A 25,990-nucleotide genomic window follows, 5' to 3' on the forward strand; every position below is an offset into this window, starting at 1 on the left:
GTTTGAATTTCGCACACCCGGAAGCATATTTTAAAGGCCCTTAATTTGCTAAAATTAAGTTTCACCCCCGTAAAATGAAATGCCCTATTGTGTCAGTCGCCCTCCTGTGTGGATCAAATTGTGTTTGCGGTCTGCCTTTGGAAGTGGGGGGGAGGGCTTTGCGACGGTGTGCAAAATGAGCAGGTGTGCACTTGTGTGCAAGCTTTTCTGTTTTGAGGAGCTAAACAGATGCTGGCCTTTAAAAATTAATAAGTTTGAACTGTTTCAAGTGTCAGAAAGAGCAGAGGAGAAATATAACCCTTTAGCAACCTATTAACAACGGGAGCATCGACCGGGGAAAAATTCCTTTGCCCTTGATCCCCCAGTTCTTCAGACCTGTTCCTCACCCCCAAACACACACGCCTTGACCCCTTGGCATGATGTGCCGTTGCTGCTGGATCCTGTTAAATTCAGGGATAAATGAATTTTTGCCTGCTAGCCACACTAACCTTCCCCATCTACTCCTCGACCATGGCAATACCTGCTGTAAAATGAGGCTAGCCCTTACCTGCCAGTGCAGTGTGTGGGTTTCCTCTTGGAGCAGGGTTGAGATCTTTCTGGCCAATGAAAGCAGGGCTTTCCCTAGAAGTTAAATTTGCATCCTGTCTTTTTCAGCCCACCCAAAGCAGCTGATGATTTAAATCAGTGCTTCTCAAACTTGGGTCCCCATCTGTTGTTGGACTACAACTCCCACCATCCCTGACCACTGGTCCTGCTAGCAAGGGACGATGGGAGTTGTAGTCCAATAACAGCTGGGGGCCCAGGTTTGAGAAGCACTGATTTTAATGAGCAGTAGCTAAGAGTGAATACCAGCAGCTGAGTTATACTGTCCGAGTCAGGCCATGGGGCTATCTGGTTCAGTGCTTCCTGCACTGATTGGCAGCAGCTCACAGCATTTCAGACAAGAGGCGTTCCTAGAGATGCCACAGGGGATTGAAACTGCTGCCAGATGCACACCAAGTAGGATCCCTAGCATGCCCCTTCCCTTAAGACGTAGGAACATAGGAAGCTGCTATATCATGCCTCAGCATTTTGCCCCATCTAGCTCCTTGCTGACTATACTGCCTGGCAAGGACTCTCCAGGGCTTCAGGCAGAAAGTCTTTCCCAGCTCTACCTGAAGATGCCACGGGGGAACTAACCTGGGGCCTTCTAAGTGCCAAGCAGATGCTCTGCCACTGAACTATGGGATTCCTTCCTTGGTGGAAATGGCCACATGAATTTGCACAGTGCTGTCTGGCAGTGCCTGTGAATCAGCAATTTGTGGGGCTCCCTGTCCTCCCTGCAGCTACTTCCTCTCGTGCCTTCTGTCAAGCAGAAATTCTTGCCACACTTCAGTTGGCGCCAGCGGTTGGCATGTCCTGTGGGGGTCGCTGCGTGGCGTGACGGATGGCTCTTCTTCTTGGCAGAGGGCACTCTCCTTAATTAGCTCTTCAGCTGCCCTCGTATCCCCAGGGCACAGTGGTGGTCCACCACACTCGGAGTGGGCAAAAATCCAAATATTTCAAAACAGGTCTGGCAGCCACCCCTGAATTAGGCATGAGATAAGAGGGTGAGATGAGGGTGGTGGCATGAGGAACCTGTGGCAGCAAGGCAAGGATTTCAGACCCCATCTGCACCATACATTTAATGCAAATCATGGCTTCCCCCAAAGAGTTCTCAGCAAAGAACTGTGGTTGGTTAAGGGTGATGAGAGATGTTAGGAGACCCCCGTTCCCCTTCCAGAGCTAGTTCTCAGAGTTCCCTGGGAAGAGGGATTGATTGCTTAAATTCACTCTGTGAATGGTAGCTCTGCGAAGGGAATAGGGGTCTGCTAACAACTCTCAGCACCCTTAAAAAATGACGTTTTTCAGGAGTCTTTGGGGGAAGCCATGACTGCTTCAAGTGGCATGGTGCTGTTGTATATGTCACGTGCAAATGTGGCCTCAGTCTCTTATGGAAGAGCAAGGTAGGCAGAAAAGGAGCAGGAGTCAGGAGTGCAGAGGTAGGACCCAGAAGCACTTCTAGCAAGGCAGCTTCAGCAAATGTCAACAACCAGAGAGGCAAGTGTATAGATAGCTAAGGGGAATAGGGAAGGACTCACCAACCTCCTTAGGCCTAGGGGCACATTTGGAGCAAGTGCTGTGGGAAGAGAGAAAGTGCATGCACATGCTCACATACAGTTTGCTTTTCCAAGGGATTTGGGTAAAAATTGGATCCAGTAGAATTAATCTGAGCAGCTGGTATGGCTCAAGTAGAGCATGAGACTTAATCTCAGGGTTGTGGGTTTGAGCCCCACATTGGGCATTGCAGGGAGTTGAACTAGATTACCCTCGTGCTCCCTTCCAACTCTTAACAATTCTATAATTCTGTGAGCCTTGAAGTACATATACAGCAGAAAAAGGAAGTGGGAAAGAGTGTCACTCTTCCAACTTTCTCCTTCAGCTCTTTTCGAAAGAGAAAAGGGTAACCACTTTATACCACCAAGGAGACAATGGGTGGAGGAGGGCCTCAGAGGCTGGGGAAGATCCGGTGGTGCTTAATTAATTTTGTTTAATTGCTTAGTTTCTTAGCAATGCCCGTCTCTTCTGACAGCTGGTTCAGGCTGCCTCTTCTGGACTGAGGAAATGACGTAGTAATGAGAGCAATGATCATTTGTTCAAGACTGATACCTTCTAAAGCTCTGCCACCCATGTGGATTGGTGGGGCACAGAGTTCTCATATGAAATGTGGGGGTCTGATGGGCCAAAACAGCACCCTCAATGCCCTTAGCGGTGTTGGAAAGAAAATAGATAAGGCATATTGGAACACCTGTTTCTCCACTATTTAGACTGCCATTAGCAGAAACCTTCTGGGAGTTGGGGCCCAATCCTGCCCAGATCAAACACCGGGGTTTATTAAGTCCTTTGGTGACAATGAGCAAGTTACACATGTGCTTAACCCACACCCTGCCAATTGTAATGAAGGGTGCCTGTGGTCACACCTCCTACCTCTTACTATGGTGTTCTTGGACCAGAAAGAGGGAAGACCATAAATTGAACATGCTGTTATTATCATCACATCTCCTGAGTGCAATCTAGATCTTTCCAATTAAGATGTGTTTCCACCAGAGGTTTAACCTGAGTTTAAAACTTCCATGGGTTTTCTCCCTCTGGGGCTGTAGTTGTAGATGGTGGCAGAGTTATCCTCTCCCTTGCATCCTCAGTGCCCTGGCAGAGCGAGGGCTCCCTGGGATTCCTTGGGTCGAGCCTTGATAGGATTTAAAACCAGGTGAAGATGGTTGGTGATGCAAACCAGGTGGGAAAAAGAGCCTGTTTCACAACCCTCGTGAATCCTTTGTGCCATTTTGGAATCTGAACAAAAAAGAACTTGGTTTGCCCTTTGTTCCCAAGGCCAGAATTGCTATTTTGTTTTTGTTTTTCTAAAGTTCATCTCTCCACCACTGCTCAGGTTTCTCAATCACCTGCTTTGGCATATTCCTGATTCCTTGCAGTTCTTTCTCCTCTCCTTCTTCCCTCCCCTGGGAGAGGCATGTCTGCTTCTGGCATCTGTCCCCTTTTCTGCAAACGGCGTGGCAAAGAAGCGATTTAATTTTTTTAGCAATGCCCATCTCTTCTGTCAATTACGACCCCCCGCCCCCACTTTCCATCTCTTCAAGGCTCTTTTGCCTCTCTGCAATTGACCACCTCTTCCTGTGTGCTTTGCAAATGCCATCTTCCCTGCTGCTGCCACTCCTCTCTTTTGCCATCTTCCACTCAAAAAAAGCCTATCCTTAACTCTCTCACTCTCTCTCTTTCCTGCCATTCCTCCCCCGGGCCGCAGCCTCGGTTTCCCCTTCAATTCATGGCTCCTCTTTGATGCCCGCCCCAAGAGGCTCTTGCAAGGAATATAGTGCCGTGTGGCATTTGGAACCTCAGAGCAGATGGCGATTTAGCTCTGGATGTTTCCCCATCGGAGTCCCCTTTCAAATTACTCCGCAATATGCTCCGTACAATGCATCCTCCTGGTTTCTGGTTTCTGCAAGCCCTTGTTGTGTTGCTGACTGTTACGCCCTTGCTCCCCGGCACATCACAGACTGCAGTAGTCCAGCCAAGCTTTCCTTATAGCCGACAGTCAGGCCTCTGTCTCTTGCTTCTCTGTGGGAAGGGTCGTAGCTCAGTAACAGAGCATGCGCTTTGCAAGCAGAAGGTCCCAGGTTTCAACCCAGGCAAGGCTGGGGTTGCACTCTGCCTGAAACCCTGGAGAGCTGTTGCCACTCAGTGTAGGCGTTACTGAGTGAGATAAACCGAACAGTCGTGACGCAGTGTATAATGAAGTTTTCCCCGAGTTCTGTTTCTTCCATCGCTGCTGCCGCTGCCCCTTTCTCTGCTTCTCAAAACTAGAGTCTACAATTACCTATTTCATATAGCACATGCAGAGAAGCAGGGGTGGGGTGGGGCATAGAAAGCTGCTGTATACTGATTTGTACCAATGGTCTATCTAGCTCAGTAATGCCTACAATGACAGGCAGAGGCTCTCCAGGGTTTCAGGCAGGGAGTCTGTCCCAGCACTACCTGGAGGTGCTGTGGATTGGACATAAGAAAAAGCCTCTTGGATCAGGGCAGTGGCCCATTTTTTAGTCCTGTGTTCACCTTTGACCTTTTGCATATAAAGAGCTGTGGCCCTTTGCAGGAACAGAGGATGCAGGAGTCTCTCTCAGCCTTACCTGGAGGTGCTTTTGGCAATTTAACCTGAGGCCTTCTGCATGCCAAGCAGGCACTTTAACCACCGAGCTATGGCTGGGTTTAGCGTTCCAACAGAGATGCTAACTAGCCCCACAATTTAATTAACATGAGTGTGGATTTTCTAGCCATTTCTTATAAACATTCTGTAGGTGCAAAGTGTTTCCGCGGAGAGAGCCGTTCACTGCAGGAAGACAGCTTTAAAATTTTGCACCATTCAAGCCTCCAGATAGTGACTGAGGATACGCACAGCCCAATATAGAAACCTTGCTGTGGTTTCTGCAACGTCGCACCTTGCCCAGACAGTGGCTACAGCTGAGTGCATTCTGTGGGTTTGCCATGCAAATGCAGAATCTACTGTTACAAAATCCCGTATCCTGCTCTGTATAGTGGCGAGTCACATCCCCCAGTGGAAAGCCCGCATGCAGGATTTGAGAGTAGTTGCTCTCTCCTGCTGTCGATCCTGGTATTCTGGCCTGGTTCACGCATAATGCTAAGCCATGCTTTGCAAACTGTGGTTTAATTGGACCACCCAAACCCAGCCCACAAACAACCCTCGGTAGCAAACCAGAGTTTGCTGTTGGTTTGTAAACCTTGTTTTGTGAACCCGGAGGTACCATCCCAGGCTCCAAGAAGTGTGAACCCAACTTGAAATTAGCACCTTTCTAACCAAGGAAGGCAGGGGCGGGGTTGAATTTCTTTTCTTTGAAAAATGCTCCCATGACATTCACACTTCCCTTTTTTCCCCTCTTTCTTTCTTTCTTTCTTTCTCACATTCAGGTTTTCCGGAAGCCAGCACTGCGGACACATTCACTGTGCATACCAATACCGAGAACATTATCACTGCCTTGACCCGGAGTGTAACTATCAGGTAAAAGCCAAATGAAAATAAATCATCGGAGGGTGGGGAGATCCTTAAATAGTAGGGTGGGGCGAAGTTCAATCCCAGGCTTTGAAACAGCAAGGGGTTTTTTTGGGGAGAGGGGAGGAGCTTTGTTTGAGTCTTTTGAGCGCCACACTGCCTGAAAGCTAAATGGACCAGTGATCTGACTCAGCAAAAGGTAGCAACAGTTAGATCATCTGCTTGGGAAGGGCCAGAGCTCAGTGGCAGAACACATTCAGAAGGTTCAGTCCCTGGCATCTCAATAGTAGGGAAGGCCTTGTTCTGCTTGAGACCCTGGGGAGCAGCTGCCAGTCATAGTAGACTGGCCTTCCCCCAACTTGGTGCCCTGCAGATTATCATTGCCCATGCAGTAGCCAACCGAGTCACAATAGCTGTCTGTAACGTTGCCTCCTGCAGGAACGATTTTCCCATTGGCACAAGGATCGTTTCACAAGTCTTGTATTATTAATACGGCATCTATGTGGTTGTGCACACGCAATACATTTGAAGCATATTCCTAGACACCAAAAAATCCTGGGAACCGTGGTTTGTTGCGGGCACTGGGAACTGTAGCTCTCTGTGGAGTAAAGTACCATTCGCAGGATTCTTGGGACGAAGTGGGAGTGTGCTTGAATGTGCTATAAATTTACTGTATGTACGCAGCCTGTGAAGCCACCCCAGATTTTTTTTCTACTAGGAGCCTGGCACAGTAGATAGCTGTATCATTGAGATCAAAGCCTACTGTGCCCCAGGAACACTTTGAGATTTGGAAGGTGGATCACAGGATTCAACCAGAGGAACTGAATCCTGGAATTTGTTCATGCGACCATTAGCGTCCCTGCAAATCATTTTTGAGGGCTCTGCACATGACAATACCCTGCCGATGACCAGCTGGTTAGATACAGCCGCTGCCCCGTGGAGGATTAGAAGGATAAATATGTGTCAGAGGCACTCACAAAACCAGTCACTGCACTCGCACATACAAAATTGGGGTGTCTTCCCCATATAACTCCCCCATAGGCCAGCGGAGGGGGGAACCTGCATCCCTTCAGATGTTGCTGGACTCCAGCTCCCATCAGCCCCAGTCAGCGTGGCCAGGGGTAGGAGTTGGTGATGGGAGTTGTAGTCCAGCAACATCTGGAGGGCTAAAGGGTTTTCACCCCTGGCATCAGCTAATGGTCTGCACACACACAACCTTTTCTCCCTAAAGGGCAGCCTCGTCATCGGACCAAAATTCCAGTGGCATCATCCTATAAGCAGGCAGCAATCAGCTTCTTGTGATAGCGCAAGACGAGTAGAAACCTTAAGCCAGCAGACACCATTTGAAGCACAGGGATTCCGGCTTCCCCTGGAGGAGCTTCGCCGTCAAGCAGGCGGGGGGGGGGGTGACAAATCAGGCTCAGCCTAGCTGGCCAAGTGACGCCTCAGCAGCTACTGATGCAAAGCAACCATTGAGACGAGCGGCGGCCCTGAGATTGCGGTTTAGTTTCGGGAAGAGATGGTTGGATGCTGGGAGGAAGGGGCAGAATCCAGGCTGCAATTGCTGGGAGAGGTGCCAGGGCAAGATTGTCAAGCCAGCTTCCCAGTCACATGCTGTGTTTGTTTACTCTGCACTTGAATCTGAGCGAGTGACGCCGCTGTTTCTGTGGTTAGGGCCTCCGCACATGGTGGGGCGGAGGTGTGCAAGGGATTCCCAGGAACTGCCCGCAGCGGAATCTTGATTTCTGCCCTGGCACTCGCCAGCCTCGGAGGAACGACTTCAACCACAGCAAGGGAAACTGGCCCAGTCCTGGCCAAGCCCTGGGGGCCCCTGTGGGTTTCTATTGATTGAACCGGGGATGTGGGCAGTGACCATTCTGCACCAAAGAGGAGCTGTCTGTCTGATGAGACGGGCCATAAGGAAACAAGAGGGCCTTGAACAAGGGGGGGGGGGTGTTCTTGTAACAGACCTTGGGAGCTGTCCAGGCTTATGGGTGGAATCGCCTGATCCCACCAGGGAGTAAAGCTTTAGGCTGAGTTTTTCCAAATGCAAATTACCCTGCAGGCGAGATATATATTTCTCATAATGAACGGCGCTCAGTAATAAGTGGCCGCAAATTAACGGTGATTGGCAATGGAATTCCTGTAATATAACGCCTTGGGGAAATCAGCCCGTGGCTCTTCTTTGGCGTTCCTGTGCAAATCCCAAAATTTAATAAAAGCAACAGAAATAGATCAGGATTTATTTTTAGCATAGCAGGAAAATGGGTGGGAATTGGGGGAGGGGGAGATATTTTGCTATATCTGTCCAGAGGGTGTTTTTCTTGGCATCCTACTCCATCCAACAGACTAAACTGGGCTCGTAGCCTCCCTACCAGAACTTGGAAAAGGCCTCTCGAGGTGCTAAGTACTTGGAAAGGGAAGGATTGCCTGCCTAGTGAAGTCTTGCCAGCCAGGTGTCTCTAAGAATGGAAACCTGCTTTCCTAAGCTTTAGGAAGGGATTTTAGCTCAGAGACAGGGCATCTCTTTGCATGCAGAACGTTCCATGTTCAATCTGCCTGAAACCCTGGAGAGCTGCTGCCAGTCAGTAAGGACCAACAATCTGACTCGGTATAGGACAGCTTCCGATGTCCTGAGCTAGGCCAGTTTCATTCACAACACTTCAGTTGGTGCTTGCATTTTCCATTTCTCCCATTTCAAAATAAAGCCTCGGTTGGCTGGAATGCTGTTTGTTGTAAAGCCCACCCCTCTTTTGTGGTGTTCACACATTGCCACCCTATTGCCATTACTTACAAACACACTGTTAAAGCTACAAATGGCTTTAAAGTGCACAGTTGCTGAGCCTGTGTGAAAGGGATTCTTCCTCCAAAGGCCGTCCCCTAACTCACGTTGCCCCACCGCCTCAAGTAGTACTTAGCTTTCACAGTTTAATGTGGGACTGCCTCTTCCACACTTCCCAAACCAAGGTGTGAATGGAAAGACAGCTATCCTTCAAACGCTGCATTTCTCCAGATTTTGCAGACCCCAAACTCTGTATAAAAATGTATTTGCGGGGGGAAATCCACGCAAAGTATCAGGGAAAACAATGTACCAAAGTGTGTTGTCTCATATGGAATTGCTTACCAAAAAAATGCTTATACTGGGTTTTACCCAGTCTCAGTCCTGCTCAGAATATACCCATTGGAATTAAAGGATGTGAAACTGACTTGGGACTGTTGATTTCTATGGGTCGGGTCTAACTCAGTTGGGTACAGCCCAATAAATCATAAACACTTGTGGAAATTGGGCAACCCAAACTATGGACACAGAAGAAGAAAAAAGAGAAACTGAAATTGACAAAGATCTGCCCCTGCCTCCCTGCTCCTAGCCCTGCCTCACCTCTTCTGTGTCTTCCTCTTGCCCCTCAGAGATTCACAAGCAAGCAAGATGTGATCCGGCATTACAACATGCACAAGAAGCGGGACAATTCCCTCCAGCACGGCTTCATGCGCTTCAGCCCACTTGACGACTGCAGCGTTTACTATCACGGCTGCCACCTGAATGGGAAAAGCACACACTACCACTGCATGCAGGTAATGATGCTGGGCTCCTGCCATCAAGTGGCAGGGAGAGTGAAGGGACCCCCAGGGCTAGTATCTGCATGGATATTTTAACAGAGCCACCAACCCTCATGCGTGGCATGTATTTCCAGGTTGGAGGTAAGCTGAGAGGGGGGCGTGTGGTCCAGAGATTCCTTGGGAGGGGGAGCTGTAGCTCAGTGGTAGAGCACCTGCATCATCCAAAGATCAATGCTTAGCCTCCCTTGGTAGGGCTGGTGAGACCACGGAGAGGCGCTGCCAGCCAGTGTAGACAGTACTGAGCTAGATGGACAAATGGTCTGGCTCGGTAGAAGGCCACTTCCTATGATTCCTTGTGCAAAAGTCATCTTCCACCATGGAGCGAACATGTTGCTGTGAGGATTCATAATGGGATTCTTCTCTTTAAAGATACTAATAGATCCCCTCCATAGCTGCTTTGGGGGAGGCTGCTCAGCTTGCCAGCCTATTGTGCCAGCTCATGAGATCAGGAGATCTAGAAGAGATTTCCCCAACCATAGTGCCCCAGGTGTCATTGTTTAGCCACACATTTGATGTCTGAAAGAGATTGGGTTGTGTCCAGTGCTTGTCTTCTTCAGACTTGATACACTACGTTGGAATTAATGGATTTGACTAACATGTGTCCACTAATTACAGTGGGTCTACTCTTGAGTAACACCTTGTTAGCCACAACCTTCTATCTCTGGCAACCCACAGTGGCCAAAATTATGTGATTGATTTTAATAGTTTTTGAAATGCTTTTGATTGCTTTGAGGTGTTTTTTTTAAAAATAATGCTACTGATACGTTTGTCACCTGGGCTCCTTTTGGAGAAAGGGCAGGGTATAAATCAAATAAATAAAGAATATCTGTATAGCCACAGGTTACAGAAGGCAGACCGAGAAACCCCGTTTATAGGCACAGATTTCTGAGAGATCCCTGTTTCACCAGGAGGTTGATTTTGGGCAGAAATCTCTCTGTCTAGGCTCACCTATCAGGGTCAACCCAAAGATGAGTAAAAGGAGCATTTTGCTAAAGAGCTTTTTATTCAGATGAGTGCCACATAGGCAACAATGGGAAACCTTGCTTTATTTCTTCCATTCCCACTCAAATTTTGACAAGAAGAGTCATAAACCGTTCCGCTGTGTACCCAGGACAGGCACATTTCCTGGGTGTGGGGGAAAGGCCAGAGTTTGGAGTGGAGAGCTGATATTTCCCCCTTACACACATCCGGGCAGATCCTTTGTAGGAGTGATGGAAGGGTCAAGCTCTAGGGGTCTCTCTCCAGGGTGCTCCTTCCTCAAGCCAGAGAGGCCATCAGAACTGCCGCGTTGCTCTGTTGATATACAACCTCTCTGCGCAAGGCCTGCCCTTTAGCAATCGCGTTTGTCCCTTTGTAGCCAGCTGCTAAGCCAATCAAATATTAATAACAGCCCAGTGTCAAAAGAAAGAAGGGAAGAAAGGAAGCTGGCTCTCTCACTGCCGGGGGAAAAAGAGGTTTGCGAGAATTATGGAGCAGCCTGTCACTGCAAGGGGGGTTTCCAAAGCCAACCATTTTGCAACCACCCCATCTCCAGAAGCCATATGCCAAGGGTGGGGAAGCTGTGGCCTCCAGGTGGTGTTGGGCTCCCATCAGCCCCAGCCAGCATGCCCAGTGGTCAGGGAGATGGTGGACGTTTTAGGCCAGCAACAACGGGAGCCAGCCTGTTGTTCTTCAGGCTCTCTTGCAGCCATGGAAATCAGGCTGTCAGGAGGGGAGCCATGGTGTGGAGAGATCCCTCCATCACCAAGCCTACCTGTGCAAGGGGGATTTAGCCCTTGAGTGTACTCTTGTTTCTACCAAGCACATGGGTTCTCAGGAGGAGGCCATCAACAGCTACCAGCCAGCCACGATGGCTATTCTCTGCCTCCACAATTGGAGGCAGTTTGCTTCTGAATACCAGTTGCTGGAAACCACAGGCAGGGAGAGGGCTCTGGTGTTCCAGTCCTGCTTGCAGGTTTCCCACAAACATCTGGTTCACCACTGTGAGAACAGAATTCTGGACTAGATGAGCCATGGCCTGATCCAGGAGGCCCTTCTTATGGGTTTCTGTGGAAGCTTATGAGGTCCCCTCAATGAGAAGATCAGCACTGACCTGGAGGGCCACAGGAGGGTGTTGAGTTTGTTCTACGCTGTCCTCTTACCCTGAAAAAAGTGGCCTGGCTTTGTCTTCCCCAGCCCAGGATAACTCCAAAATGTTTCTGGACTCCCAACTCCCATCATCCGTGACTCCTGCCTGCCTGGTTTGGGCTGATGGGAGTAGGGAGTCCAGCAACTTCTGGGAGGAAACTAAGCTGGCAAAGGCAGGCCTAGCCCATGTGAACGGAGAGCACACTCCTACAATGGGATCCGCTGCCTCGCAGCAGAACCGTTTGTGCGGAAGGAGTTCTGTGGGATTGGGTAGAAAGGGTTGCCCGAAGCCAATGCCCATGTTAAGAAGAAAAGGCCTTGGAACAGGACGAGTTCCCAATTCGAGCAAATATCTCTTAAACAGCAGTATTTGCGCCTGGCCCTCTTCTCCCTCCCCCCCCCACCTTTATGTCCATAATTGGCATGGACAAAATTCAGTTAGTTGTTTATACCAATGGACATTTTTCATGCTTTAGCACAAAGAGCCCCATTGCAAATTATTCATGGGGAGTTTTTTGTTTAATTTTGCCTTTTAACACCACGGCCGGGTCTGTCTTCTTTCAAGGTGTCACTGTGGAAAGAAGCCCATGTTCTATCGGGAATCGCTTTGGATCTCTCTCTCTCTCTCTCTCTCTCCCCTGCCCCCCCCAATTCCCCCCCCCCGGGTGTTTTCCAGATGTTTTGTTACTGCCTCTTTGAATCAACCCAAGCTGAACCGAACCAGGAGTATGGGGCTGGTGTGGGGGTGGGAGACAGGAAGGGTGTTTTGATTTGCTTCATTTCTGAGATGGTGCAGGCGTTGGCACATGACACACAGAAGGTGGTGGAGAGGGCGAAAGCGCTCTTGGCGGGCACGGTGGCATTGTCAGATTCCACTGGAATTTTACTCAATATGGCAAATTAGCTCACTTTGCCCAGGAACAGCCGAGGGAGGAGGTAGGGTTTCAGCATTCCATTCCCAACACACACACACACACACACACACACACACATCACGCCTGTGGGTTTATAGCAAAGCAGATGACAAAGGGTGTTCATTCCCCGTGGCCAACTTGATAGGGTAGCCAAGTCTCCTGTGCTGGTCATTCACTGGCCATTCTCACAGTGGCTAACCAGACGCCGGGGAAGGCCACAGGCAGCGCTTGAGTGCAGCAACAACTCTTGTAATTTCCAAGAGCTGGGATTTAGAGGCATACTGCCTCCTGCACAACTATCACGTGTGCCTGCCTCTGTTACATATTGCTGTTACGTTAAGCGGCTGGCATGCTGGCTCATCTTGGGCTATGGAACCAGACCCACTTGCTGGAAGCTGACCAGGTTGATCCAGCAGCTGCCAGCCTGACCTTCCAACTCCTCTACCTTAAGTGGGGTAGACCATGATTTTAGGACTGTTTCCTCCTCTTCCCCACTTGCTGTTTTGGGAGAGGGACCCTGTAGCTAGAGCACGTCCTTTGCAGGAAGAAGTTCCACAGGTTCCATCCCAGTCATCTCCAGTTAAAAAGATTGCAGGTGATACAGAAGACCTCACTCTGCCTGAGACCCTGGAGAGCTACTGCCAGTCAGAGTAGGCAATACTGGCCTAGGCTGGTAAATAGCCTGGCACAATATAAGGCAGCTTCCCATGTCATACTCTCTGTCACCCCCATGCCCTAAGTAAGTGTAGCTGGAGCGAATATTTGCCCCTTTTGCTCTGCTGCCAGGCAGGAAAGTTTCAGAAGTCATGGTATTTCTCCCAGGTGGAAATGCTCCTGTCCTTTTTAAACTCTCTGCTCTCTCCCCAGCAACGTCTCTCAGGTGAGCTTATATGTCATTCTTTCATTTCCCCAACCTTCACCCCGCCTCCTGATTGTTCCTTTGCACCAGGTGGGCTGTAACAAAGTCTATACCAGCACTTCTGACGTAATGACCCATGAGAACTTCCACAAGAAGAACACCCAGCTCATCAATGATGGATTCCAGCGGTTTCGGGCCACGGAGGACTGTGGCACGGTGGACTGCCAGTTCTACGGGCAGAAGACCACTCACTTCCATTGCAGGTGGGCTCTCTGCAAAAGGGGGAAAGAGTTCAGGTTACCCCGGGGGCATCACTCTGTTCTAGCCTGGTGGCCTTCAGGGCTACATGTTGAGCTACAGTGGCCACCATCCCTGACAGTTGGTCATGCTGACCAACGGTGATGGCAGCTCTTGTTTACAACAAACACAACCAAGAAAAGCCTAATGGACATGCTGGTCCAAAGAAAGACAGGTCTTACAGATCCTGCCCCATTAAAAGAGGCCACAACTACTTGAAACCCTTCAAGTTGTGGGCCAAAAGCTTGGGTAAAGAGGAAAGTTTGTGCCTGGTGCCTAAAATTAGATAAAGAAGGTGCTAGGCTTCCTTCCCTGAAAAAAGCATTCCACAAGTGGGGAGTCACCACTGAAAAGGACCACCCTCATGTTGCCACTCCTCTAGACCTTCTTCAGAGAGGACACACAAAGAAGAGCCTTAGATGACAATTGCAGGGTCCAAGTCAGTTCATGTGGAGAGAAACAGTTGTTGAGGTACTTGGGTCCTGAGCCACATATGGCTTTATAGGTCAAAACCAACACTTAGATTTGAGCCCAGAGTCTAACAACAACTGGACTTAATTGAGTTGGAGTCCAACAACATCTGGAGGGCCACTGATTCTTCATTCCTGATGTACACCACTTGAGGATGACCCATGGAGTAATATGAATATTCCTAGCTATGGCAGCTCATTCACAAACACAGCTTGTGGGTTGTCTCCAGCTAAGTCCTGCCCAGAGAAGACCCACTGAAATCAATAGAGCTCAGTTGGTCCTGTCCATTAACTTCAGTGGGTCTACTCTTGAGTAGGACTAGTATTGGCTACAACCTAACCATTTCATTCTCCTGTCCCCAAGTGACAGAAATGTACATGTGGATTTCTCTGAGGTTTTTGCTGGGACTCCGAAATGGGAAAAAAATAAATCTAGGCATAAAGTACCAGAGACAGGAACATTTTGCAAAAATATTAATTCATGTAAAAAAAACAAATCATATACTAGAAAGTGAGAGAACAAACGAAAGGCCAAGAATGAAAATAAGGTGGCAGGGAGGTGGATCCAGTTACAAATCAGGAATCTCTCTTATACCAAGGCTTAGTTCAGACCTCCTTGTATTTGAGGCATATCACTTGAACCTGAAGGGTAGCTCCATGGCAGAGCATCTGCTTTGCATGCAGAATGACCTGGTTCCAATCCCCAGAAGCGTCTCCATATAGGGCTGGGAATGTCTCCCGTCTGAAACCCTGGAGTGCCGCTACCTCTCTGCACTGACAGTACTGATCTCACTGGACCAATGGTCTGATTCAGTATAAAGCATCTTCCCATGTTCCTGTGAGAGCAATGGTGAGCTTTGCTCCTTAACCCTGGTTGCTATCTGCATAGTTTGGTATAGTGATTTCCAAAATGAAGCCAAGATCTGGGGTAGCGGGCAGAGATCGAACTGCTCTACGTAGTACTTCTGCTCAGATATAGGAATGCCTGCCCTGTTCTGTGCCTGATCCTCCGCTCCCCCTGTCGCATCTCACAGGCGTCCTGGTTGCACTTTCACCTTCAAGAACAAGTGTGACATCGAGAAGCACAAGAGCTACCACATCAAGGACGACGCCTATGCCAAGGATGGCTTCAAGAAGTTCTACAAGTACGAGGAGTGCAAATACGAAGGCTGCGTCTACAGCAAGGCCACAAACCACTTCCACTGCATCCGGCCCGGCTGCGGCTTCACCTTCACCTCCACCAGCCAGATGACCTCCCACAAGCGCAAGCACGAGCGCCGCCACATCCGCAGCTCGGGCGTGCTGGGCCTGCCTGCCTCCCTCCTGGGGGCCAAGGACAACGAGCAGGAGGAGTCCAGCAACGATGACCTCATTGACTTCTCCGCCATGAGCTCTAAGAACTCCAGCCTGAGTGCCTCCCCCACCAGTCAGCAGTCTTCCGTCTCCCTGATCGTCCCGGGAGCGCCCTCCTCAGCGGCAGAGCTCTCGGCCTCGCAGGCCTCCAGCAAACCCAACAACATGCCGACGGCTTCGAAGATCCCCGGCCTACTCTCTCAAGCCCTCCCGAGCAATATCCCTTTGGCCCTGGCGCTCTCCAACGCAGCACTTCCCGGAACAGCGGGCTCTTACTTCCCTATCCTCCCCAGCCGGGTCGCCACCCCGCTGCCCGCCAGCTCCGCCAGCTTGATAGCCGCCAGCGCTTCCGGCACCAACCCAGCGCCGTCTGCCAGCTCCCCTTCCCATGCCATCTCAGGTTCCAGCGAGGCAGCGGCCACCTCTTCCCCAACTCCGGCAGCATCCATCATGGAGAGGATCTCTGCCAGCAAAGGCCTGATTTCGCCAATGATGGCCAGGCTGGCTGCTGCAGCACTTAAGCCCTCGGTGGCTGTGGAGGCAGGTGAGTTCGTTGGCCCTCCTGGTTGAATGAGGGGGGTTATTTGTCCAGTTGGGATTTGGAAATCTCACACACATGGGGAAAGAAGGGACTCAGGTTGCTCCATCACACTGGAGAAGGTGGGGAGCCTTTTTATTGTCAAAGATAACACAGCCGGTTCTACAGCTCAGGAGACTTAGCATCTAGGCAGCTATTCCCATGTCCGTGAACTATGGAACAGTTGCAGCAACTGGGGACCACTCTCCCTCCACCAGTTTATGTACCTTCCTCTGATGGGCTGCACGCATGCAGCTAAAGACTATGCTGCATGGAAGCTGCCTCTACTCATCCCTCTTCAACCCCCTCCTGGTTCTGGAAGCCAGTGGTGCAGGGGAGAGTGGAGAAGCACCTGGCCCTTTACTTGCCTGGCCTGCCTCTTTTCCCCTCTTTGAAGCTTCCCCTGCCTCTGATTCTTGCTTCCTGGCTGGTACAGGTCCCCACAGAGCACTGCCCCCTCTCTCAAGTCAGACTCCAGCTCCCTTCCCCCAATGCACACTCGTCAGCGTTCTGCCAGTCCCTGACACTTAAACACAAATTTAGGTTGAGGCTTCTTCTTGAGATTTGCTTGTGAAGGGGGCCCAGAACCTGTTTCGAACCTTGGTTCAAGGGAACAGGGAGGGAGATAACTTTTTGTTCTGTTACCTACTTTCCAGATCAGCTGCCCAGATAAAAAGCAGGTTTGGTTTTGAAACACACACAGTGACTTTCCCAATCTGCTGCCATCCCAGCCTCAAAGCCCAGATGCAGAGTTCCACCTTTTTAGTGGTTCATTAAGGACCTGTGACAGGGGAGAGATACAGCAGTAACACAAAAGCCTATTAGCAAAATAAATGGGTGGATACCCAGTCATTCTTTGATGGTGGAAGCATTTGATGGTGGAATGCCAATCTGAGCTGACTGCGCCATTATGGCTGACCTGTTCCAGGTCTTTGGGAGAAGCACATTGTGAATTGTCAGGGACGTTTTGGAGGGTTATATCTTTTATGGGCAAGACAGTGACTTGTCCATTTCCTCTGGTGAGTAAAACTGCCCCAGCTGACTCTTTGGCTCGGCCCCCTTCCATTCCCGCACATCAGCATGAACCCTGGATCGTTGCCAGCTCCTTGTAAGCATCTATTTCAGCCAAAAGTTTCCTCTGCTGCCATCCTTCTCTGGGGCAGTGGGGAGGAGAGGAGATGTTTACCCAGATTAGTTTCCCATTGATCCCTCTTTGGAACGGGTGCTTTGACTTCCTAGATCTGAAGGAACAAGCAGCTCTCCTTCAGCCATCTCGGCACTGCTTGTGAAGCAGCAGCAGCAGCAGCAGCAGCCCGATCACTTCACAGCCAGATTAGGGGCTTTTGCTGTGACTAATGGAGCCTTTCTCAGTGCTAGCCAAAGATGCATAGCTGGCCTGTTGCAGCTGTAGCCAGGGAGGCTTGGGTATCACGGGCCTGTTGTTAGGCCTGCTGCAAATGTGCACGAGCCCAAATGGAGTGAATCAGACTGGTCATACTGAAAGTTAGATTGCTGTTGCATTCTTCATCAAGATGACTTCTTTCCAGAGAGTGGACAGAGACAGAGACAGGCAGAAATGGGGAAGGTTTTTCCAACAGTAGACTAATAGACGAGTTTCTATTCACACTCCAAACCATAGCTGTCAACCTTCCTTTTTCTTGCGTTGGGGAACGGCCATAGCTGTCAACCTTCCCTTTCTTTTGCAGTGGGAAACAGCGCTGGAATAAGGGAATTTCCCGCAAAAACAGGGAAAATTGACAGCTAAGCTCCATACGTATTTGAAATATGCGCTCTGGCTTTCCTTTCTGGCTTCCCATTGGGACACCTGGTGGGCGACTGTGAGGACAAAATGTTGGGCCAGATAGAAAGGTTAGGTGGAGGCCTGCAAAAGGAGGGCCAGTCCTCCCGTTGGGCAGGAGGAGGAGGCTGCCTCGGGCAGCATATATATGCCTGGGAGGCAGGAGTGGGGAGAGAGAGAGCACATAGCAAGGTGATGAAAGACAGACCTATATGTGCCACATGGCCTGTTCTGCCCCCTTAAGCCGGCATGCCACTCTCAGGTGTGGTGAAAGACACTGTTCTGTCACCATTGTTGAAGTCAGATTCAACTTGTCAGCTGGGGAGGCAGGAGATGTCGTTTTGTCCTTCTCGGGCACCAAAAGGCCAGAGTGCTGTGCACAAAGTTTTCAGAAACCTTTTAAAAAAATTATTTTTCCTGAAAGAGAGAGGTCATTGAAGGAACTATTTTTCCTCTTTTTAAAAAAATAAAATGCCACTTGCTGTCTGTGAAGCAGTTCACCGTCAGCTGTAGTGCCTCCGGGTAGATTAATATTTTAGTCACTTGGGGATTGTGGATGAAAGCCCGGCGGACATCTTCCTGTCAGCAACTTTTTCCCCTGCCATCTTTTAATCCTTGCCTCTGTGTCTGCCTCATTCTTTTTTTTTATTTATTCATTGTGTTTTCGTAACTTTATGGGACATTTGCCCCTACTTTTTTCTTCTTCTTTCGAGGCAATTTCAAAATGTGTGTGTGTGTGTGTGTGTGTGTGTGTGTGTATATATATATAAAAGATTTTTCCAATGTAGTTTGGGGCAAGGAGTAGAGACCCAAAGGCCAGGCGACGGCACTCTCTGGCTGGGACAAGGCAAGATGGCGGAAGAGGTCGCGCAGTTTGAACCAATCTGATTGGCTGTCAGTTTCGATAGACCTGACACCGCAGATGTTCCTTTTGGGCATGCTCAGTGAGGAGGCCGGAGCGGTCGCCAAGGCAACGTTGAGATTGGGGAATGGGAAGGGGGCTTGACTAGCAGTCTCAAGCTGCCACATTGCCTCAGCATTAACAGAGTCTTTAATAAACGCTTAAGAGGCAGCCCCGCAAATTAGTTATGACAGTTTGCGCAGAGCATCAGATCTCCCCCTCGCTCCTGCCGCCCTCCTCCTTTAAAGGGCCCGTAGCCTGGACAACTTTGACATAATTTTGCAATAATTATCACTCGGAAGAATTTCCGCGCCGGGGTGGACGTCAGAACCGATCACGTCAACCCGGCAATAAATGCTGACCAGCAGACTCAGGCCATTCCTTTTCTCTCCAACCTTACTGTTGCCGTTGTTGGGTTTTTTTAACTTTCTTGTGCATTATTTGATATTGTTTGATCGTTATTGTCAGTTGGCTTCCTTTATTTACTTATTTAAAACTTTGTGGGTTTTCCTCCCTCCCCCCTCCCTCCCCCCTCCCTCTCTCTCTCTCTCTAACGCAGGGAATGGACAACCAACCACTCCTGGACGGTTTAACCCAGCTCAGATTAAGCAAGAGGCTACAGAGAATCTAGGCTCCATGTCCACCATGACCCAGGATTCCTTGCAGGAGCACAGTTTGGACCTGAGTGTGAAGGATCATGGGTAAGGCTCTGCAGCGATAGATTTGGGAGATAGCGAAGAGGAACGTGGCAATGTCCTAAGAGTTTGCTGTGTTGAGCGTGGGTGGGGAAGAGGGCATCATCGGAAGCCTCTCAGTCTGACTAGAGCAGTTAAGATAAACGTGGCCAGGCCTGCTGCTGGGAGGAAGGTCATTGGAGATGGCAGTCTTTGCAATAGTCCCATTTGTGCAGCTTTTCAGTGGCCCCCAGCCTGGCTCACGTACCCTTAAACTCCACCTCACCCTTTTTAGCTGTATGAATGAATCCATCAGAGTTTTGCCTGGGTTGCATTGTGCGGGGCAACCAGCTCCCTCTGCTCCCATGGGCTTTCTTTAAGGCACTGTTTGCCAACCTGGTGCCCTCTCTTGTGCTTTGGACCACAACTCCCGTCAGCTGTGCCAACTGGGGGGGGGGGCTGATGGGAGTTGTTGCCCATAACACTTGGAAGGTGGCAGGTTGGCCTAGTTGGCATCCAGACGCCCTTCATTCATTTCCTTGGAGTGCTGTTGTAACTCAGAACCAGGACAGGGTTGAACGCTGAAGAGCAGGACAACAACTTGGCTGTTGGACGTAAGAACTGTCACTCTCCCGCTTACATCTCAGCCAAGTCTTCGGGTGCTGGACTGGTTAGGCCAGTGAGCTTGACCATGGCTGGCTGGAGAGAGTGGCTCCCACCTTGTCCGTCCTTCTCCAGGAGGTGGAATGTGAGGATGGGGAACCCAGTTTGAAAGGAGAATTAATTGCAGTCGTCGTCATTCCCCCCACCCTCACCAATGCACATCTTAACTAAACCCTGTTGGTTTGTGTGTTCCAGTAATGAATCAAATGGCCACACAGTCTCGGCAAATTCATCTCTTTTATCCTCGCTTATGAATAAGGTAAGAGCCATCCATCAAGGGCCTTTCATTCCCCCCACCAAGAGAAATTAAAGCCACAGTGGCGAGGTGGAGAGGGAGGGGGAGACGCGTTTGTTTTTTAATGTTTTGCCTCTAATAAGATGAGTTTGTACCATTTAAATTTTGAGACCATTTTTCATCGGGTATAATTTCAGAGCCACTGCTTACGAATTAATTTAATGAACTGGCTGAAGAAATATATCGCAGCCTCTGACATCTTCTTCTCTCTCCCCCCACCCTCCTATCCCTTTGGAAACAGGAGGCCTCCGAAAGGGGTTTGTTTTTTAATTTCCAAACCAGACAATTCCTCTTTTGTTTCCTGTTATTAATTCTATTTATTTACCGTGAAAGTTTTCTGAGGGTGGTGGCAGGTGGTTGTTTTTCTGAGTGTAGGAAGCAGGGCACGCGTGGGGGAGGGCAGGGTATACCTGAAGTTTTGAGCCAGAATCTTTGATTCCGTGCTTCCAGCACTCTTAAATGCCACTGCTCTGGATTTTTTTTTTTTTAAGTGCATAATTCTTTTGTTAAGTTGGGGCAGGGGAGAATAATTATGCACCCAACAGATATATTTTTTCCCTTTTACATGATAAATGCTACTTTGGCTAGATTAATTGTGCCCCCTGTAGCCAGCTGCATCTGCAGTCTGGGTATCCTCAAAGCCAGCCTTCGGTGTCCTGTTGCGTGATGAGTTTTCGAGGCATCCCTGTTTTCTTCCCCTGAGCTCTGAGCGTGAGATCCAGCCAGGGCACAGAACCCCCCAGAAAGGACAATGTGACTTTGTCTTTATTTTCTCTCTCTCTCTCTCTCTCTCTCTCTCTCTCTCTCTCTCTCTCTCTCTCTCTCTCTCTCTGCCTTCCCTTGTCCATCCATCCCAGAAAGCTTTTTATTTCCTTCTCTCATCAGGATTTCAGTTGTTCTTTTAGCACATTATCGAGCTGGACTGTGCCACTGTGTGTTTTCTGCTCTTCTTTAAATCTGTCAAAGCACCTGCTGATTTGGATTGTTGGGGGGGGAGGGTTCCGTTCCCCAAAGAAGGAAACTCGCAGAATTTGGCGTGTTTTTCCTTTCTTTCATAAACTGTATATACCGTTACACACACACACACCAAAAAGCACTCAAAGCGGTTTTGTTTTGTTTACTGACTGCAGATAAAACCTGACTGTAGCACCAGAGAGCACCAGGAACTCATTCTGCAGAAGTGGTCTCCAGAATCTGATCTTGAGCCCTCTTCAGATTTCTCGCAGCAGCTTAATACTGCTTCTCAAATAACTGACAACTGAGGGGAATTCTGTTTTGTAGCGAGGGAAACACTGATTATTAGACCTTAAAACAAGGAGCATCACTGCTCTGGGAACCAGTATAGAGAGGCAGGGACCTACTCAACAACTGCCGGGGTCTCCTTCCCCAACCTAGTGGCCCGTGTGTTTGTGCTGGCTGAGGCTGATGGAAGTTGTACTCCAAATGTCTCGTTGTGGAAGGCTTCCCTGGCAAGTACACAGTTGTTGTAGGACTTCCCTTGCTTCACTTGACTCCACTCCCCAAGCCTGTTCTTTTCCGTTACTTTTTAGGACAAACCACAACTTATTTGTGGGATAATCTCAGACGAACTCAGGATTTATCTCCTAACATACCGCGCCTGCTTTCTCTCCACAGATGTCTCAGACCAACCCCAACCTCGGCAACCTTCTTGGCTTGAAGGTGGAGGCTGACGGCAGCCCTCTGGGAGCTTCAGGTGATGCCACGCAATACCTGGGCAAGACAGTGAAGGCTCTTGTCCAGGAGAAACTCTCTGAGCCCTGGAAAATGTACTTGCGCAGGTGAGGGCAGGTTCTGAGCCAGGTTAGAAGGTGTAGAGGGGTTTGGTATGATATCAACATTACCCACTTAAAAACAGTTCGGGAATTTTGTGGCACTCCCCGCTGAGGCTGGGCATTTCTGTTCCCTGTTGCATGTACAGAGCCTAGTAAAGACCTTCTTATTTCAGCAGACATTTGGAGATGGTTGTAATGAAGCGGTATATAAATTGTCAAAATAATTACATAAGCCTGCCTGTGTTCCTGCAGCAGTTCAAGATGGCTGTCACCACCTCAGCCCTGCCTCTGCTGCATTTAGATGCTTGAGCAGCACATGTTGCACAATGTCACAGCCACCATAAATCTAAATTATCATGAGTTCCAAGGCTGTAATCATTTACATTTTATTTTACCATATTTAACTATTAGGTGGCTCACAAATACAGCCAGAAGCTGTATCATTCATTCATTCATTCCAAAAATGTTTATATGCCACTGTACCATAAAAATATATCACAGCTGTTTACAACGAGTATGAAAACAAAAAACCAAACAATAAAATCATAAAAAGTTTAAAACAAGTGAAAAGAAATTAAAAAGGAGCCACACCAATGATCCGAGCTGGAATATAATGGTTCAGGCGATTTCTGCAGGATCTTACTTTTAAAAAGTAAGGCACTACATAAAAACAAGGAGGGGGAAAACCAATATATCTAAAAGAGGAGTGGAAACAGATAAAATGAATTGCTATTAAAGCCAAAAATAGAAAAGTCTTTTTCTGGTGCCTTCCAAGAGAGTAAGGAAGGCGCCATGTCAGTATATCTGTGGAGGGAGCTGTGCAATGAAAGAGCCACCACTGAAGAGGCCTTTTTAGCTGTGGCCTGATTTATTACGGTGTGGCACCCAGTGAAGGATGTTAGCATACAATCTCAGTTGAGAGCTAGGTTCAGATGGGAGCAGGCAACCCTCCTGATGCCCAGAAATTGGGGGGGGGGGGGGTTATGGCGAGCCTGCAACCCTCCCAATGTTGTTAGACTCTAACTCCCATCAGCCAGAGTCAGCATAACTGGTGGTCAGGGATGATGGGAACATTGGGAGGGCCCCAGATTTCGCATCCCTGGACACAAGGCTCATGGGAGCTGGGATCCCTATCTGGAAACGAAGCTCCCTGCAGTGTCTCTGCATGAGTAGCTGCTCTGGCTTTTATTAAGACTGATGAAAACAGGGATGATGGGGCATCTGTGGCCCTTCCAGCTTTTGTTAGGGGCTGCAGCTCCCATCAGCCCCAGCCGCTGTGGCCAATGGTCAGGGATGAGGGAGTTGGAGTCCAACTACATTTGGAGCAATGCGTATTCTTCACCCCTAGTTTATGGACTTAGCAATCAAAACCAGTGCTATGAATTGAGCCTGGTTCCTACTGTGTATTCTGTGCACTTCACTCCTCAGCAGGTCTTTCTCCCTTGAATCATTGTTGCCCCGATTCTTTCTGCAGGCTCCTTTCCCCTGATGATTTCTCTGCCCTCGTTCTGGGGCTCCCAGCTCCTCCCAGGGTAGCGTAATTTGTAAATTTCATTAACTTGGCTGTTTACTCCCTTTTCCCAGATTACTAATCAAGACATTAAATAAATTCAGACCAAGCCAGTCTCTTTCCCGGCAGGACTCATTGCACGCACGCACACACCCAAAAAAAAAACCCTTAGTGACAGTCATTTGTCATTCTCCTTTGTTAATTGATCCTTCAGCCTGTTTGTGCCCCAGAAGCTGTTACTTGCACCCCAGCCAGTTTGAGAACATATGGGAGACGCTATCAAAATGCCTTTACTTAGGAGACGGATTCATTGCCTCCCCCCTTCCACTCAGTTTATGACCATGTTTTTCTAAAAAGTAATCCAGCTTGTCCACAGAGAGGTTGCACTCTTCTAGAATCCCAAAGCTGTTCTCAGCATTCCTTTGATCTTCTAGGTGTTGAATGCCTTTTCTGTAGAGATATGCTGCATTAATGAACACCTTGCCACCCCCCAAAACAATTCTTAGAAAAAATCAGTACTTGTGGGGGCTGGTTGGGGGGCCCTTGAAGCTCCCCCTCCCCCCGATTTTCAAACCATCAACACGTCTACTCTCTTCAGACAGTGCCATATTTGATAGAGAAAGACATTTACAGATGTCTTTCATCCTGAAAGGCAAACTATCTAGCTATCTGTTAGTACTGGATGAACTGGCAAGAGCTTTCATTCAGATAAAAAAAGGACCATAGCATCAAACACTAATGTTGCTCCACTGAAAATGTCAATTTAAAGAAAAGAAAATCTTTGCCTTGTACAACAGTAATGGTCCTTGAACTATTTTAAGCCATTTTGGTGTGGCGTGTTACCAATAATATTTGGAGCACTTCAACCCTTCTTTTCTTGAAATTGGTTCAAAGCAGTCAGACTCCACCTTTTCAAATGTGATAGAGAAGAGTGTATTAGAGGTGGCCTTTCTTTTGTCCAATGACTACATTTCAGTTATCTCATGAGTAAAAGAAACCATTTCCTTCTTTCAGGATCTCCCCCTGCCCTAAAAAAGGACACCTTCATCAGTGTTATTTTCAATATGTAAATGTATTTAAATTCAACCGATTCAAAGCCAAACAGTTAATTAAAACATTGACATTCCTATGGAATGATATCCTGATTTCCTCCTGCTCTTGTGAATCCCCCCCCCCTTTTGTCACGCTGTATCCATTTGATCAGCTAAGCCATTATGTTTAGGCGTGTGTAAGCTCGTGTCCTTGTCTCCCTGGTTCAAAGCCGACTGAGAAGTCTAGCTAAGCAAACGTAACTGGCAGCTGTGGAAGAGCCCTTTTTGGCAGGTATGCCTTGCTCCCAATATGTGGGAAAGCATCAAAGAAGCCACCAGCTTTTGCTGGATCAGTCGCCACCATCTCCAGCTAGGGTTGGAAAAGGCACCTGCTTGAAATTCTGGAGGGTCATAGAATCAAGAGAGTTGGAAGGGACCCCGAAGATCATAGTCCAACCCACTGCAATGCAGTAATATGCAGCTGTCCCTTACGGGGATCGAACCTGCAACCTTGGCATTACAGACAGCACTGAGGTAGATGGACCAGTGGTCTGGCTCAGAATAAGGCAGCTTCCCCATTTCTCTCTGTTAAGGTAATATATATGTCTCATTTTGGCAGATTTGGTACCAAGGACTTCTGCGATGCTCAGTGTGACTTTCTTCATAAAGTGCATTTCCACTGTGTGGTGGAAGAATGTGGAGCCCTCTTCAGCACCTTGGATGGAGCCATCAAGCACGCCAAGTAAGGGGATGAGCCACAGACCTAACACACAATTCCAATGCAATTCTTACTCACCCCCCCCCCACAATACTTACAACTGCTCTCGATTAAAAGGCTGAAGGGGCAACCCCTGGGGTTACAGGAGCTGTGTGTGGCCTTGGCAGGATTCGGAAAGATGGTCCTGGGTGAACACAGTGGTGTAGGAAGGGTGGGGCGTAGGGGGCGTGTCGCCCCGGGTTCCAGGGGAGGGGAGGGGGGTGACACTCCCCAGCCCCTCCCCCGCCGCCCGGCACCCCATCCAGACAGGGCAGCCCCACGTCCCGCTGCTCACTCGCTGGCTCACTGCAGGAGCAGCAGCGCCGGCCCGGATGCATCCAGCCAGCGCTGCTGCTCCCGCGGTGAGCCAGCAAGTGAGCAGCGGGTCGTGGGGCTGCCCAACCCGCCACTCACTCGCAGCAGCGCCGGCCGGATCCACTACACATGCCCGGAAATTCTGGGCATGCGCAGTGCATCTGACGCGCCGTGACATCACAACGCATGCGCCGTGACGCCCGCCCCCAGGGGGGTGCCTCCACGCTGCCACCCTGGGCGGTGAAGAGGCTTCCTACGCCGCTGAACACAGTTGTTGACCCCACACAGTTCGCCCTGCAATCCCGCCTGCCCTGATTGAGATTTCATGGGTGGAACGTAATTGTGTTGGCCTTCCTTTTGCTATCTGGAACTTTGTTTTGGTTGGGAACATGGCACACTTCCTCCCTTTGCCTGGTGAGTGCAGCACAGTGGCTAAGAG

General features: G+C 49.2%; 1 protein-coding gene across 9 annotated transcripts in view; it reads left to right on the plus strand.

The window, feature by feature from the left end:
* CASZ1 (castor zinc finger 1) overlaps positions 1 to 25,990 on the plus strand; it is a 310,573-nt gene that overhangs the window by 270,589 nt on the left and 13,994 nt on the right. For all 9 annotated transcript variants that reach the window (XM_033156194.1, XM_033156198.1, XM_033156199.1 and 6 more), the window contains 8 exons: positions 5,518 to 5,608; positions 9,008 to 9,172; positions 13,208 to 13,380; positions 14,919 to 15,781; positions 19,073 to 19,214; positions 20,046 to 20,109; positions 21,781 to 21,944; positions 25,099 to 25,221. In XM_033156194.1, the coding sequence (XP_033012085.1) occupies positions 5,518 to 5,608; positions 9,008 to 9,172; positions 13,208 to 13,380; positions 14,919 to 15,781; positions 19,073 to 19,214; positions 20,046 to 20,109; positions 21,781 to 21,944; positions 25,099 to 25,221 (1,785 nt within the window). The remainder of the gene's footprint in view (positions 1 to 5,517; positions 5,609 to 9,007; positions 9,173 to 13,207; positions 13,381 to 14,918; positions 15,782 to 19,072; positions 19,215 to 20,045; positions 20,110 to 21,780; positions 21,945 to 25,098; positions 25,222 to 25,990) is intronic.

This window comes from Lacerta agilis, chromosome 8, assembly GCF_009819535.1.
Source record: "Lacerta agilis isolate rLacAgi1 chromosome 8, rLacAgi1.pri, whole genome shotgun sequence".
Taxonomy (NCBI): Eukaryota; Metazoa; Chordata; class Lepidosauria; order Squamata; family Lacertidae; genus Lacerta; species Lacerta agilis.